This window comes from Ixodes scapularis, unplaced genomic scaffold, assembly GCF_016920785.2.
Source record: "Ixodes scapularis isolate PalLabHiFi unplaced genomic scaffold, ASM1692078v2 PGA_scaffold13__105_contigs__length_92229423, whole genome shotgun sequence".
NCBI lineage: Eukaryota > Metazoa > Arthropoda > Arachnida > Ixodida > Ixodidae > Ixodes > Ixodes scapularis.
This window is the reverse complement of record NW_024609839.1, coordinates 88,794,083-88,810,977: the sequence shown is the minus strand read 5'-3', so window position 1 is coordinate 88,810,977 and position 16,895 is coordinate 88,794,083. Positions and strand designations below refer to the sequence as shown.

The 16,895-nt window shown below is 41.9% G+C and overlaps 1 protein-coding gene across 1 annotated transcript; it reads right to left on the bottom strand.

The window, feature by feature from the left end:
• Positions 1-4,039: 4,039 nt before the first annotated feature.
• LOC115322015 lies at positions 4,040-15,323 on the bottom strand. Its single transcript, XM_040212901.1, has 5 exons — positions 15,285-15,323; positions 14,583-14,598; positions 8,818-8,962; positions 5,899-6,286; positions 4,040-4,310 (listed from the first exon to the last, which is right to left on the bottom strand). The coding sequence occupies exons 1-5, from the start codon at positions 15,321-15,323 to the stop codon at positions 4,053-4,055; spliced, it is 846 nt and encodes a 281-aa protein (XP_040068835.1). The 3' UTR covers positions 4,040-4,052.
• Between the last annotated feature and the right edge of the window lie 1,572 nt (positions 15,324-16,895).

Sequence of the window (16,895 nt, the reverse complement as noted above, 5' to 3'; positions counted from 1 at the left end):
AACACGGAGTAAACTAAGGCAGTGTTATCCTGACACCCGAGTTGTCTATTCTTACCAGCCCACACTCGTACGATACATGGTGTCAGAAGGGGGGGCAATAATCAATAAACTGAGAACCGTTTTTTTTTTCGGTACATTCAAGGTTACAGGCGGTTATAAGGCAGCGGAAAAAGTACTGAGTTGGCTACTTAACACAATGCGAATTAAGAGAAGTATATTTTTTTTCAAAGGTTCTAGCGACTGGAAGTGACCCTAATACGTTCATTTGATTATTAAAATAAAAAATTAAGCGGTGTTTTTTATTAAAAAGAAAACACGGTTAGACAACTGAATTTCAAGTTTCCGCTCCATTCGATGAAGGTGCATCCTTGCTATGCTCCGTTTTACTCTAAAAACCGACTTGGAGATTCGTCTTTTGGCGGGAAAAAACCAAACGGATCCCAGTTTGCCATAGATACGCTCGGGTTTGGGCATATATCCTCCTTTATTCTTCAAAGCCCATCAAATCGCAAAAGACCTTGGTTTGAGGCTTGTCGCTGTTTGTTTCTGTTTGTCGCTCTAGTGAAACTTGAACATTATAGTTCGATTAATGGACAGTGTTGTCCGACTTCTATATATAAAAAAAATAATTTTTTTTCGGTATCAAATAATTCACAAAGTAAATAATTTTATATTTTATAAAGATGATTACCGATCTTCACAGACAGAGAAAGACACGCACGTATAAACTTGTAACGGCCACTGAAACAGCGCGCACGAAGAAGATGGCAACGTCACTCACGAAGTGAGGTCACACGCACGCTACGCGATTCACGTCACCAGAAAGAGCGATCAGCGACATCGGTCCACGGCACGCAACTCCCCAAGCCGACAGCATCCCAACTACGAGAACATTCTCAGATGGCAAGGAAGCAATAGTATACTAGTGTAAATAAACTACGAAGGATTAACTCCTTATAATGAAAACTGTGCGTGTTAAAAAGGTTGAATTTTACGCACGGAATATAAACAAAGAGGACGGAGCACAGGACAAGACATCTTTTATGTAGCAACAGGGATACGGTCCATTCGTCACATGCACACTCGTCACAGGACGATTGGTCACAGGACGATTCGTCAGACAGGAACATTCGTCATAGGATGACTCGTCACGCGGCCAACCGGTCCCACAATAGTTCGTCCCCCAAAAAATGTATTGTTCATTTTGGTTCGGGCAAACAATGTGGCTCACCTCATATCTTAGCATGTATTTTGCTTCTCAAGGTCAAACAATTAGTAACAGACGTTTTAGCTTCTGGGTCCGTCCCGAATGGTGAATGCGGAGGTCATATAAGAGCGACTATTTTTGAACTCGGACTAGATTCAAAATAATGGAGGTGATCGCAACAGAGAGAGGTAGAGCCACGATGCCGCACGAGGAGTACTCGTACACATTCAGAAGAAAGATTTCCGATACTTATTGATTTTATCGAATAGGTGTATGCAAAGCAAAAGTAAAAACTGATTTGGCTGCCAGTCGGAGTATTGCTCGTTCATGCCAGCAACTGAGATCAACCTGCTGAAGACTCGTAATATAATGAAAGTAAAAGCGGAGGAGTATCCTAAGATTAGTTTTCCTAACCATTGGTTTATGTGACAGTGGGAAGTCGTGAAACTCGCCATCACGGATTGTGGGCTGTTGTTGAAACTTGTGGTTTACTATCGTCCCCTGCCCGATCGATGTGACCAGTTGCCCGCATGACGAGTCATACTGTGACGAATGTTCCTATGTGACGAATCGTCCTGTGACCAATCGTCCTGTGACGAGTGCGCATGTGACGAATCGTCCTCATCCCGTAGCAACAAACAATATTGAAAGAGAACAAACGAAACATTAAGAATGAAACCTATCTGTTTACTCTTTCGTGTGTAAAATGAAACATACGTAGTTTCAATATTTTAATTCGTTTAATATTATATATCTAATAACTTGAATCTTATATATCTGGCGTGCTTTCGAGCTACCCGAACTAGACACGTTTTATAAAGTACTCAGTCTAATCTTGCCGGTGTTAGTGCACGCGCAGAGAAGTAGAAATAGACGACAAACAAGGACATCCCCACGCAGCTGGACCGATAGCTCCGCCATGTGCCATCAATTTCCTTATGTAAACATGTTGAAACATATTTGTCCCGCTCTCAGAAAAGAATACTTAATTCAAACTTTGCTCGTTTATTGCCTTAGTTACACGCTACACATGGGCGTAAATTATGTAGTTCTAGACGTACCTTTTGGCTTTCGTTTACAAAATTGCGGATTTTTCAATAATTTCAATACTGGCAATAAACAAAATTCAAAAATTGTTCGCTTCTAAAAATACCTGTTTTATCATTTGCCCCTTTGTTTTGCAAACTGTACACTATATATAACCGTTGAATGTATATTTCTAGGGCGACGACATTTATACTTTTTTTTTGTTGAAAACTGGGTATTTTGATTGATTGCTTTTTGGGATTTTTATGGCGTACAGCAACGAAGACCATAATACGCCAAATTGCATTTGTCAGGCTAAAAAAATTAAATGAGAAGAAAAGCAACTGAAGCTAAGTCAATGCTATGTTAAAACTGGTATAAACAGCCATTTAATTTTAAAATGTTATACCAGTTATAACAGATATAAACAGCAAGCCATTTTAAAAAGTTCGGAACGCGGGTAAATGGTATTAGAGGGTGATTGCCAAGTAAAAACAAAGGGTGGAATGGAAGATGACACCTAAAAAGTTCAGGGAAACACGAAGGAAGTATGTGGTGATGAACACCACAATGCAGTACGATTTGCATAAGTGTTAACACTTCTCCACACTTCTTACCTTGTTTTACATCCTTCCAACAAAGCAGGTGCAAATGTGTCAGACGGGTATGACCAATTCTCAAGGGACACACAATAACCTCAAGATAACGTTCCCTGTGAGATTAACCCTCCCAGATTCCGAAAGTAGCCAAGATCAACTGAAGCTTGTTCTTAACTTAAGTGTCTCATTCCAACTGCAATGCTGTATGAAATGCTGTTTTTAACAGAGGTCTAAGTTCCTGGTGGGGCAAGGCTAAAGATGCTATGTCGAGATCGTAGACAATGCAGACAATTAATCAGCCTTATAGTTGCCTGTAATGCCCACATGACTAGGTTCCCCGAAAAATGTAATGTCGTGTCCAGATGGAAGAGCCTGATTTATTTCATGAGGTACATGCATCGCAACAACATTTGTCTTACTAAGTATATGTGCAACTGCCAGTAAAACACTTCTCAAATCTATCAAAAGAAGAGCTTTCAATGTATTGTTTTTTGTTGTATATTCCACTGTGAATAAGATACCATAAAAGTCTGCTGCAAAATATCTGCCAGGGGTCCAAGTTGCGCAGCTTTACAGCGGGAACTGGAATATGCAGCAGAGCGTATACAAAAGGCGATGAGTTAGAGACTCAGTATAGAACTCTGTGGAATTGCTACACGTCTGATGCAAAGAGAGAGACTCTTGCTGGATGACCTGTGGAAAAACAGCCCGTTTACTATACTTCGCAAGAGTCTAGCGTACTACTACTCTTTATACGCAATTAAAGTATTTCTAAAAAAAAACAAAAGATTGATTTAGTGGTTTTGGATAACGCTCAGTAAATTTTTACTTGGAACCTTATGTCTATTTTGACTAATACAGTTTAATTAACACATAGTATTTAATTAGCCCACGTATCGTTATGATTAGCCGCATATACTATGTCGCCCTGGCCGTATAACTCGCCAGCAGGAATCGCGGAAATGTAGCATTGACGGGTTTTGTTTTTAAATTAGTGTGACTCTTAGAAAATCACCCTGTGTATTCCATATAGTAGATGAAGAAAATGATGCCGTGCCGTAAGATATAACTCCGAAAAGGATGGCCTAAGGTGTACTCATATCTTTATTGGAGGACGTTTCAATTCTTCAGTCGCAAGAGAGTAATGTTTGGAACTGCTTTCTTCGGATCTTTATTTCTTCAAAAGGCTGTTTGAGTCACTCGGTTGTGGTGCACCAACTTTATTCCTCGAAAATATATTTAGCCAAGCTCGCAGTGTGATGCGTTAATTCTCTCTCGGTGGTGGAAAGGTGGTAGCTCTGAGCTACGTTTGCTTTAAACAGCCCCTTTGCCTGGAATATGACGGAATCTTCTTCGTGTATTAATTGTTCATGTTTAATGTCGTTCACATTAAAGTACTTCCATGTTAGCCCAGTGGGTGATTCAAACAACGCTGCGACGTATCCCTTCATGGTAATGTTTGATTCCCATGGCACCTCCTAAAAAAATAAAAATGGGAAAGACTGTTATAGTGTGACCCTTATTGAAAGGCACAACAGTTCAAGAAGCGCTCCTGGACGTTCAAATTTACTTGATTCTAAACTTTCAACCATAAGGAGCGTTAACCCCTTACCTGGTTTGTCTGTAATTCTGGTTGTTCTTTAAACGGCTCGTAGAGATTCAACAGTGATATTGCTTTATTGAGCACTTAATGAGCAAAACAACAATCAAAATTACGCTTCTTACTATTGTAAGTCGCTGTCACACTACTCACACCTCATACAAAAGACAGTCTGCAAACACGGGTGACCACAATATCCGTGGTTCGAATGCCATGTGCCAAGTTTCTCCATGATCTCATCGCCGAGCGGCATTCGAAGCACGAATCTCGCGGTGACTCGCGTTCGAATCTGTCTGCAGACCGTCTTTTGTATGATGTATACGTGCAGTGACTCCGGTTGTAGGAGTTACTTTAAAGCGGTTAAGAAACAGTCTTGGGTGACGTGAGAAGCAACGCATGAGAGACGAACGATAGCTTTTCGTTGACCCTTCCCGAGACAAGTTCAATGAACCTTTTTCCAGTAAGCGTCTGCGCACGCGCACACCCTTTCCCTTGACCTCGACCGCTCTTTCGCCATTCTTGGGGGGCACTCTTCTGTTGCGACACTAATCTGTTCCTACGGGAGAAGGCAAGTCCGGTTGCCCTCCATTTGTAGTAGGCGGCGAAACCGTCATGGAGGCACTCCTTAGTGGAAAAAGGTCCATTACAGGACCCTTACGCCTGACGTCACTTTCGGACACGCTAGCAAACGTCTCTGGAAGTCTTCTTTTACTCTGTTAGTGTCCACGTTAACTGTTATGCCCATCTTATTGCACTAAGCTTCGGCGGAACCACCAACTTTTGGCGGTTCCGTCGTTGGCTTAGTGCAAGCTCCGACCTGAAATCCTATTCCACTTCTTTCGAGCGGAGCATCTGTGGAAGCCAAGCTTAGAGCTTCAAGCTAGCGTTGACGCGTTGATAGTATACAGCCTTCGAAAAATGGCGCCCACTGTTCCTGGCTTTAGAGAGCAACAGTGGGCACCATTTTGTGAATAGACACACGCGTTTCGCGTGTGTGTCTATTCACATTCGGTGACGAAAGCAGGCGGATATCATTCTTTAGAAGGGGGCGGGGGTGTGGCGACATAGGTTTCGTGTTTATCTTCTTTTGCCGTGCTTTTCAATGAGGCTGAACATGAGCAAAATATTAGTTTGTTATAGGACCTCAAAGCGGATGACTGATATTCTCCAACGTTGAATTCTTTTACAGTGTTTAGCGGAAGCGTGTTTTTTCTTTCTTTCTTTTTTTTTTTTTTTTTTTTAACATCCGGCAGTCTGCATTTTTAATAAAAGAAGCGAATATTTTCGAAACGAAAGTAATTATTTAAATATTTTCTGTTCTGCGTTTTGCGGGAGGCAAATACAGTTTCGTTCAATATAACTTCGTTGAGAGATGGTTCAATACACGGTGCAATTATACAAGAGCGTGTTCGCACTGTAACTTTTAAACGGGTGGTTTATATAAAAAAATATTAAATTTTACTCACCACTTGCGCTTTGCTGACATACCACTTGGCTTCAATAATGGCTCCAGGGGGTATTCTTACATCTTGTTTAATCCATTGTCGCGTAGTGCGTGTTTCGACCGTGGTGGATCCAGAACTAGTCTTCAGTGTTCCTGAAAATTCTGTGCTGAAACTATATACTAGTGGAACTTCTACTTTGAACTTGACCTTAAGAGATAATTCTGCTCCACTGGTAACGGTCCACATGTACTCGTCTTCCTGTTCTATTTGTTCCGATATATAAGCCCTGTCCTCCACGTCAGACTGGTTGTTGTGAAAAGTCTGGACATAGACAGCAGACAACTCTAGCGATTGTACTTTAGCAGTGCCGTACGTCACCGGGCCGACGTGGAACTTCACAGGTGGGTGTCTGCATTGAGAAACATTCAGATAACTTTGGAGTGCGATACATTCGATAGCATATAACCACGATTTTCCATCATGCGAGAGAAGTTTGGTTCTCGCTGCGCTATCAAATCAATCGCAAAAATCACCAAAAACATTTTGTTCTTCATTATAAGACCGCTAACGAGGCAATACTTTCAGGGCCAGACCAAAATCATAATTATCTGACAATAATGTTATTAGTAAATTAATCAATACGTTTCATGGTATTCAGCAACAACATTGCGGTTATTGTGCAGGGATACTAAACAAAAATACGATAAACACAATATGCGGATGGAAGAAAGAGCCCACGAACCAGACAAAACTCAAGCACACACTGACTAGAGATGAGCACAAAGCGAAGATTGCACGAAATCGTGTTATTATGAAACTAATTATGAAACTAAAAAAACTAAAACCTATACTCGCGGTCTGCTTTCTGTGGCAATCCGAAGAGAGGAGGAAAGCACGTGTACGGCGTTTGGTGCACCCTTTCCCCTAGCATTGAATGCATTACCACAGAAAGCTGACCGCCAGTATAGAAATGCTCCGGACCTAAGGGTCCTATTTTTTCATACGATTTCAAACGCCACGTGAAGGGTGCTTTATCCGCTTACAAAATTATAAAATACGTTTAGTAATTGATGTCTCGTAATTACTTTTCCCTTTTTGTTGCTCGGACTTACTTGAGTCCCTCTTTTGGCGAATAAATTAACTACGCTACGTTTTCCTTTAAGTCCGCCCTCAACCAAAGCCGCGATCTGAAGAAGCCAACCAATGAACGCCAACAGTGCGTCGTCATTAGCTTACTCGTTTTGTGGGTTCGCTATCATCGGCTAGACCAATCACACCCAGAAAAGAAGCGCATGATAAGAGCGGATTCAGAGTAGTCGATTCGTTTCGCCAGTCATAGCTAACGCCCAAAATTACGAGGCACTTTTGGCGCCGCTTCATTCAATCCATAGGATTCTAATAACGGCAAAAAAAAAAAGACAATTCTTAGAAAGAAAAAAAAAAAAAAAGAAAACGAGTTAGAGGTGTATTCAGACGTATTTTTATCCCGTGAATTTGAGTATCACGTTCGTGTTCACAGGGTATGTACTTAAACGCGAGAAAACACGAAAAACCTCTAACAGTCGTGAAGTCACACAAGGATCTTTGGTGCGCCAAGCGCGTGTCGCTCGTGTGGGCAGCGCGTGCATTTGCGAGCTTGCCAAGTATATTCACCCGCACTGACAACACTCGCGACGTCTCCTTTTTACCTTTTTCTGAAATTAGCGAGAGTGCGCGTGCACATCTTTGATAGCCGCTGCAGAAGCGCCAGAGAGCGGAGATTCCGGAAACTGCTAATATGACGTCACGCCCCGGAAGGAGGGGCTTGGGCGGTATTTTAGAAATTACTTTCTGCACCCTCCGTGCATTTAATTGAAGAATAATTTTGATATTCGTGATTCTGGACGCCAAATGAAGATAATTTAAAAGTTTTTGGTCAAATACAGAACGATTCAGTTTCTTTTTAAATTAAAACGAAGAATAGGGCGGGAACCGTCGAATATTCCAGACCAGATGCTCTAATCTGACACTTGGCGCACAAGTCGGCTAGGAATTCAGCGGCCGTGATTGGCTGGCGCCGCGCTTGACCATTGGGCCGGCAAATCACGGCGGTCAAATTCCTCGTCGACTTTTGTCAAGTGTCCTTGAACTTCACCAGACGCCCATTGGGAATGATAAGTTCCGGCTGTGTAAACATACACACAACACAATATTATTAGGTTGGTTTGCAGCGCATGCCCAGAACTAGCTCCCATTTATCGTTTAGCAAGAGAAAATATTTGTATTGCCTGGAATGGACGTTGAACGTGCATCCGAGTGCACTTACACAATAATGATACTTAAAACAGAAAGAAATACATGTAAATATATATTGACACACTATGAGGCGACCAAAAAATAGGGCATTTAGTTAGAAGTAAACACTAATTATTAGCTCATAAGTACGTTATGATTGGCGCACTGTTTTTAAAAATTGAATTCTAAAGTTTATTTAGAATTTTACAACCTTAATAAATAAACCAATTAATTGAAGAAGAGTAAAAAAAAAATGGAGCAAACCTTGTTTTAAGAAAAGCATGCAGTTATTATTTTTGATCGGTGTTTCCACGTCTTTTCTCTTGCCTTGGTTTGTTTGAAGACAAACGACATCTTCAGTGGTGAGCTCTTTCGCTATACTTCTCTATAGTGAAATGACATGTCTACTGGTAGATGTGAATAATTAACGCAAGAAATCTGTGGATTCTGCCCTTTGCTTTGAACAGTGTGAAAATAAGCAAACGACACGATAGAGGCAATCATTGCGAGGGCAGCCCAAGACTACATATCGGGAATTTGGAAAGTCAGTAGTGCTAAATAGCGACTGTTGGTCAGATAATAATCTTGGCAAGCACGTGCTTTCAATTTCTAGTGACTGTAGCTTAGCTGTGTTTTTATTCGGGCCAAAAACATAGCGCAACATACTCTGCAAGTTTTTCGGCGTTCCCAGTGGCACCTCGGGTTTTGTTGTCTCCTTCGATATCAAAAGTTAACACCCTTTCATTGTTAGAGCAGTTCGTCACGAGGAATTCGTAGATCGCATCTTGAACATCAAAAAGGTAGCCGCAACCTAAAAATAAAAGAAAGAAGGTTTGTGCTCTTTTAAGAACTAGCAGAATTTACTAGGTAAGAGCTAAAGCTGCTTGTCAACTATACTACAAGATACCTCGTAACCGTAGGTAGGAAAGGCCAAGCTAGTAATGTTTATTAGCCTCAACAATAGAGCCCATGTATTTCACAAATTGCTCTAAAACCCCCGAACCCAGGTGGCACTAGTCGACGTCCAATTCAAAATTGGCGAGAAATGTATTAGCGCAGAAATTGATTTTATTTCCACGCTGCTTACATGCACATTTTCATACGTATTATACATTTAACGCTGACAAGCATTCATAACATAGATGACACACACATACAACACACATGCGACGACACGCTAACTTTTAGTAAGAAGTAACGGTACACGCAGTAATTATTTACGACATTTACGGTAAAGCAGCATAGATGAAACACGCACAGCACACACGCGACAATACTCTAACTCAATCGCTGCTCTCAATGGCTACCCATGCGTCTTTCATGCTGATAATTTTAGAGAAGTCGGTTGGTTAGTGATCACCTTGTACGTCAACGATGTTACAAACGTGATGCTGCTTTCGCACCAAAATTATTGTCGAAGATTTTCGCTAAACGTACCAAGGATGGTTTCTCATGCTAACAAGGAACGGTAAACATAGTAATTATTTCCTGCAGTCTGTAAAACAACGTCCCTATAGGTACTCATCTGTCATGTTCTCGCTTCAGTCGCCCGTTTGAGGTAGTAAATGGATAGTAAAAATATAGTAATGGTCAGGAAAAGGTATACTGCCGCAGTTAATAACGTTTTACTACCTACCGCGCGTTTCATGTAGTAAATGTATAGCGAGTCAAAAGGTAGTAGCGGTAAAGAAGGTAGTAATTAACTGCTGCAGTTACCAACTTTTTGCTAACTTTTTTCTAAGAGTGTGCAGCTAAACCTCATTGGCCAAGAGTTGTAAGCGTGTTAAATGCGTGGAAATTTTGATTTTAGAAACAAATAAAAAAGGTTTGGTTAGGACTTGAAACGAATCCCCATTAACCCTAAAATTGACCGCCGAAGCTTCACAAAAAAGACAATAAAACAAACTTAGGTTTTGGAAAGTTGAAGTGCTTTTGTATCACATCGTCGGATGCCAAAAAAAAAACAAAACAACAAACTACGAAAGTCTAGTTTGCGGATTATATAAGCAGGGACTGGAAGAGGGTCTCAGAAAACCTTTTTTTTCTTCTCCAATAGCGTGATTCAAAACCTGTGTATCATAATCCGACACCTTCACCAGAAGGTCTTTTTATTCACAGCATGAACACCATGCCTTAGACGTCAACACCATAGGTTCATTCCTATCCCAGACCCTCGTTTCGAAAGAAAATGCAATCGACTCAAAAGTTAATTGACTAACCCTTCCCATATGAATATCATTGCTCTCCTTTTTTGTTGAAAGTAGTAAAAGCTGAAGTTCAGGATAAAAGAACATTTCTCCCTTTTCTTTCTGTTTTTGTTTGCGGCATATTTTTACGGCGCTTGTGAAGATTCAATTGCGTTAAAATTATAGTTATCTCTGGAATATATAAAATACTACAATTTTGCCATGTGAAAATATGTTCACGCACTTATATCAATCTACTACTGAAGCAGTTTCGCTGAACAGACGTAGCAACGCGACTGAACAGAGGTTTTCATCGACAAAAATTAGACTTCTTATCGCTCCTGCGCTGCATTGGGTGTGTAAATTGCCTTGGAAGGCACATCCAGTTGAATAATCAGAAAAATGCACATTAAAATCGCAATGAGTATTCTTTATCATAGTATTGTTTACGACCTAAATGTTTCACATACGGATCATGACCTCGCCGAAATATTACAGCACGCTGTCGCTCGGAGCTGCTTGACTTTGAGCCAAAAAGCCATATATCGAGCCGCAAATAAGTATTCTCGATCATTAGAAACTTGTAAATTGGGTTTTGCTAAAACGTAGGCCTTTATGAATTCCTATTTAGAAGCTTTTAGAGTAGTTCCTACTTCATAGTAAAGCCTTTTATTTTTTTTATAGGCGTCTTTCGGGGGTGTCGGTAAAGGGTTTCACCGTGAGTTGGAAACAAACTAATCAACGCTTGTAAACTACGAGTGCGTCTGGAGAGAAGCAACTCATGAGGTTGCACTTCTAGGAAAACATTCTTGAGCAAAAATGGGGAGCAATTAATAAATCTACGGCGGGCAACGCAAACAGAAAACGTAATTCGTTATTAAAGGTTTTTAATCTTATCGCTTGCATGGAAAACTGCATCACCGTTTTGGCATAATTGCAGAGTACGTTGTGTACAGAATGTTTCTTGTCGAAACTATAAAACTCAATTTTTCTTTTATTTTGCACAAATAGAAACTATGAACAATATCAGGCCAAGCTCGCTTAGTACTGAAAAAAACACCAAAATCGAATAAACCGCAGTTTCAAAATTAGGCAAATTTACATCCTTCAGCAATTTTTTTCCGATCTTCGATTGTTTTTGGAAAAAAAAAATGAAAAGGCAAAAATATCAGTACGACAAAAGTATGGTCGGATACTTTTTGGGTTGTCTGCTCTTCCTGATACATAAAAAGGATCATGCAGAAATGTGCCCCTACTGATTAGGAGGCAACCCTACTGAAAAAAACCATTTGGCACCTATATGAAAATAAACGGGTCCATACCGGTAACCGTTTAAGCATACCGGTCACCAGTTTGTCAAACGGGTCGCCCGTATGGCTCAAAGGGGTCCCCCGTATGAGCCATAACGGTCACCTATTTGGACAAACAGGTCACTCCTTTGACAAACGGGTCGCTCGTCTGGGCAAATGGGCGACTCGTTTGGGCAAAGTTGTCACACGTTTGCTCAAACCGGTGACCATGTTGCAAACTGCACCGGTTTAATCAAACGGCTCTCCGGAGCCCGTTAGATACTGAACGTACAGATCGGCGGCCTGGGCACGCCTAGCGTTTCAGCCGTGGCAGCCAATGTTTCCGGAAGGCTGGGAGCGCCGGTTCATCGATTTGAGATCGTCCGCGTAATGCAAGTAATTATATTTATATTTCAATTGCGCTGATGTTCGCTTATACTGCAACTAAGACTAACACCTCTTTTGTTGATGTTGTTTTACGTAAACGCGCGGCGTCGGTGAGCCGATATTTTTGACAGAACTTTAAAACTTTGTCCATCTTTGTTGCCTCAATTTACTTATTCAGCTCGAATCCCTCTCGCAGAAGACGCGACCGCGTGAAAGAATGTACGTCTAGACTCCGTTTCACTTTAATTCAAGACGCAGCGAAGGTAGCACGCGTACACGCGGCTGCAAGAACATCGAGCATTGCGAGAGCACGCCCGCCGTTGCAGCAGTCGAACTACGAGCTCGCGCTGACTACTTTCTTCGCTCGGGCGCAAGCCGAGCTTCTGGCCGCCCCGCCGCCATTTCCAAAGTTCAAACCTGCTAAAATGCGCGCGCGCGCGCGTGTTTTTATTTTTATTTATTTTTGGTGAGGGGTTACAAAAACACATCGCTCTGGAATGCCTGGGGAGAGGGAGAGGGACTGTTCCCTGTGGCCCTCGCCCCCTCCCTTTCCTCTTGTCACCCGTCACGTGACCCACAGCCGCGCGCGAGCTACACGCTGATAAGCATCGAGATCCGGAAGGGTGCGCCTAGCAGCCGCTTTTTTCTTTGTCTGCTTGTTGTCAGTTCCAGCTCGAACTTAGCGCGTCCACCTGCTTCGATCTGTCGCCTAACACTGCGGTCTTATTAGGATGTGTCTCGACAACGTATTGGATGTGCACCAAAGCTATCAGTGTTTGAAAAGTCCTAGGTCTATATCGGCAACAAGCGATTCTTCAAAGAAGTCAGGAATTCTTGCGGCATGGTTGGGTTCGGCAACTGGACAGCTTGTGCGCCACATCGTGTTGAAACATCCAAGAAGCCGTTCCCTCTCATTTGTGTTTGTGTGGTTGTCCTGCTTTGACCGTTTCGACAAATATCACGGATTACGTCTTTCAAGTCCGCTATTTTTATGGTAAGTGCACTGCAACCTACTTCTTGGCAACGATTGACCGTTCTTCTACTCGTACTCTTCCAGATTATCTATATAATTATGCAGCCACTATTCTCGCGGCAGCCGGGCGAATAATTTCCCGAAAGCCTACCTTCATAGTCTAGAATTACCTTGGTTCTTGTATGGTTTGATATCTTCTCAGTTGTATAAAAGCTTAGAGTGCCTCTCACATTTCACAGATCGCTTGCACGTTTGTACTTGTCCACAGAAGACGTAATAAACTTTGAGGAGAATTGAAAACAATCTTTTGTGTCTGTTTGCCTGTCCATTTGCAAGCACCTACGTGAGCACATTTGTTCTACGTGTTTCCTGCATGTTATAAATAGGTTTATGAGTTTCGGAACGGCTTAAATAAGTTTAAGATAACCAACCTACCAGAGGATCCCCGTTTAGGGCTAGCGCATAATTTCCCGATTCGAATGGCACGTTCAAACATGTGGTCACGTGCAAGGTCGAACGGGCACCTGTATCAAACGGGCAGCCGTATCAAACGGGCACCTGTATCAAATGGGTACCGTTTCGAGCGGGTACCGTTTCAAACGGCTACCCGTATCCCATAATCACGTTTGATCCAAACGGGTCGACAAGTTTGCACCCGTTTGATTTACCAGTTTGTCACCCGTTTGAATTTCAAATGGTTTTTTTCAGTAGGGAATTGTGACATATATATATTATCAAGAAATTTTAACGAAAAAGATTTTCTCCTTTCACCAATTGATACCAAATTTAGGGTTGCCTTCATACTGGTAACGTTTTCTCCAAGTTGCTAATTATTCAAAACAAGTCTAGCACGCCAGTTCTGAACATCTTCAAGTTTGTCTATTCAATTATTGTCCCAAACAATTGTCGCATGTTCCATACATGGGCGAACAAAAGTAAAATACAACGTTTCCATAATTTTCTTGATCCCTGTCGGGAATTTCGTCTTATAAAACTAATAATACCTACTGCGTTTAGGGCTATCGTATCTACATATGCGATTTCCACGTTAAATCAGTAGACTGCATAACCCCCCAAGTACTTTACCTTTGATTCGGTTTCGATTATTTCATTATTTACTACTTAGTCAGATAAAATGGGACATCTTTTTCTAGTAAATCTTATGTGCACACACTTCTTAACGTTTAGATTCATCCTCCAACTGAAGCATTACAAAAATGTTGTCCATATCGGTCTGTAAGATATTGATATCGTTCATATGCTTAAATACCCTATAAACAATGCAGTCATCTGCGAATAGTCTTATATTTGATTGAATTTCGTTGGTAATACCATTAATATATTCCAGGGAGAGCACAGGATCCAAGACAAAACCCTGGGGGACACAAAAGTGATACCTACACATTCGAATTTTTTACTTTTTAGTACCAAACATTGCTTTTGGTCACTCAGGTAGTCCCTGAGTCAAGCTAATAGATTTATAAAAAAATCACATCATATTACTTTGCGAAGAATAGGCAGGGTCAAGACTACTTGCGTGACTCTTACAAATGATAACATATTTGGGAAGTGAGTGGCCAAATTGTGTGTACTTACTTTGTTGGATGGGAATCTATTGAAAAGTAAACAAACTGAAATTAATATTTGAAAGCAGAATGGAGTCATCGCTTCCGCTTAAATGAAAGCTTGGAATACCTTTTAATTCAAACTTTACTGGTGCTACATTATTCATGCTTATAAAAGATCTACGGCGTTGAAGTAGGTTAAAGATTGTTCGATTGTAAAGCTGTTATCACCATGACTACGCCGACCATCGCTTGTGTGCGACATATTACATGCCCTGCTACCTGACGCGTGGTACAAGTATAGAAGTTTTAACTGTTGTAACAGTGGCGGAATTTCGTTCCTTTTGTTTGCGCAATAGACGTGTCATTTTAAACAGACTATTTATTTCGAAACTACTGGCTCACTATATAAAGATGGTGAAGCCTCGTGATCGCTCTCGAAGGAGCAAGTTTAAAAGATTATCTACGAAGGAACAAACAGGCAGGTTTATCAGTACGTATACTTATTTGCACCTGAAATCCATATGCAGTTGTCGCTACGAGCTTATGGGATTAATCAGAAAGGGCCCAAATCGCACCGCCATGGTGTTCGTCTTGTTTCTCTACGTGTCCTTACATCGCCCAACCAATCACAAACAAAAAAGGCCTAATGACTTGCACTTTTTATGCTGCTTGATTGGTCCCATTACCTCGTAGCGCCGTACAGCGTTCATTTACTCAGTGTTACGCTTACCAACAAGAGAAGGAGGAGAAGTTGAAAACGTTGCTCCATGTTACCCGTTCTATAAATTGTGTAATTAAGTCTCCTTCTTCGCTGTCGATTCATGCTTCGGTTTCGATCCGTTTTATGCAGAAAAAAGAAATCGGGAGCCACCATAAAAATAAAATCACAAAAAAACACAAAAAAAACGAGACGTCAAGAACCTTTAATTGAAAAGAGGAAGTTCGGCCTTCTTTGCCACACGATGACGTTAATGGGAAGGCGAGCCCCGGCCGTCACAATTGAGTATCCTTTTCATTTGTCTATTGAACTGTCATTCTAGCCCTTCCGTAGCATGTTCACACCACGTGCTCGGAGAACTCACACCCAGGGGCTGTTAAAAGCGAGGATCTTGATGGCGTGGAATGCACGCTGCAAACGCGGCCTGGAAGCTTGGACTTAGCCCACACCACCTAAAAGATCAATGCCAGTCAACAACCTTATTTACTTCAACTTAACGTCATGTCTTCTCCTCTTACGAGAAGGGTAGTCGAGTGAAAAGTGCTTTCGTTTATAATTTCGGAAAGTGTTTCCTTGGGGAGGATGCAGCCTTCCCACGGAAACTATAGCACTGAAGTTTTTGACCCAGTAGTGTATGACTCACACTATCTAATGCTTTAGTTAGACCCACGAAGATTAGAAGAACTAATTATCTTTCTTCAAGCGCAGTCAGGATTAATTTCTTTTGCGCGAGCAAATCAGATTTTTGTGCCGAGACCTCTACGGAAACCAAATTGGTATTTAGTTAAAAGGTTACGTTCCTACTCAGTGACTAAACTGATTTAAAATAATTATTTCCAGTGCCCTCTAAAAAAGTAAAAGTTTTGATACTGGACTTTAGTTGCACGTGTCATTTGTAGCACCTTTTTTGCGCAACAAGTCACCTTCAATTTACAAAACAAAATGGGCTCTGAGTATGTTTATACATCCTAGAACTTGGTCTGCCTCCAGGGGCGACGAGTCTCCCAGCTGTAGATGCTAAATTTATCCAGAGCGGTACAACCGCTAGCCGGGGTCTTTAGCTTGCATCACACAGTAGTGATACACGACCGCACGCCAGTACGATGCTCATCCAGATCGAAACGGGCAGGGGTGGGGATTGAACCCAGGATCCCTGGGTTCTGCAGCGCCAGCTTTCGCTCCACGTGGTCCGAGTTGGTGTGCGCTAGCCCACTCGGGCACCGATCCCTCCTTCATTTTAGAGTGCAGCGTTCAGATTGGGTTTGAAATTCCTACACACTAGGGGGGTGCCAGAGCCCCAGAAGTGCAGGCTACATTGTCGGCTCCTGGCTCCCTTTTCGACGCTAGCGCCGCGCGTGGTCGCGTACCAAGCTATCCCATAGCGATTCGGAAATGTTTCGTGACCAGGGGCGTATTCAAGGACGGCAATAGTGACGGCCCTAGTGAAGTATTTCACATTGCCATCGTATCTTTCGAAGGAGAGACTGAAAGGAAACGTCCGCTTTTATTTCTGAAGCAACCCTGCGACAGAGAACCTTTTCTAGAGGAATAGGCGGGTCAGTGGCCGATCGAGCAGCGCCCAAAATGTTTCGCCAAGACGTCAACCCAATCATGCTGACGAAA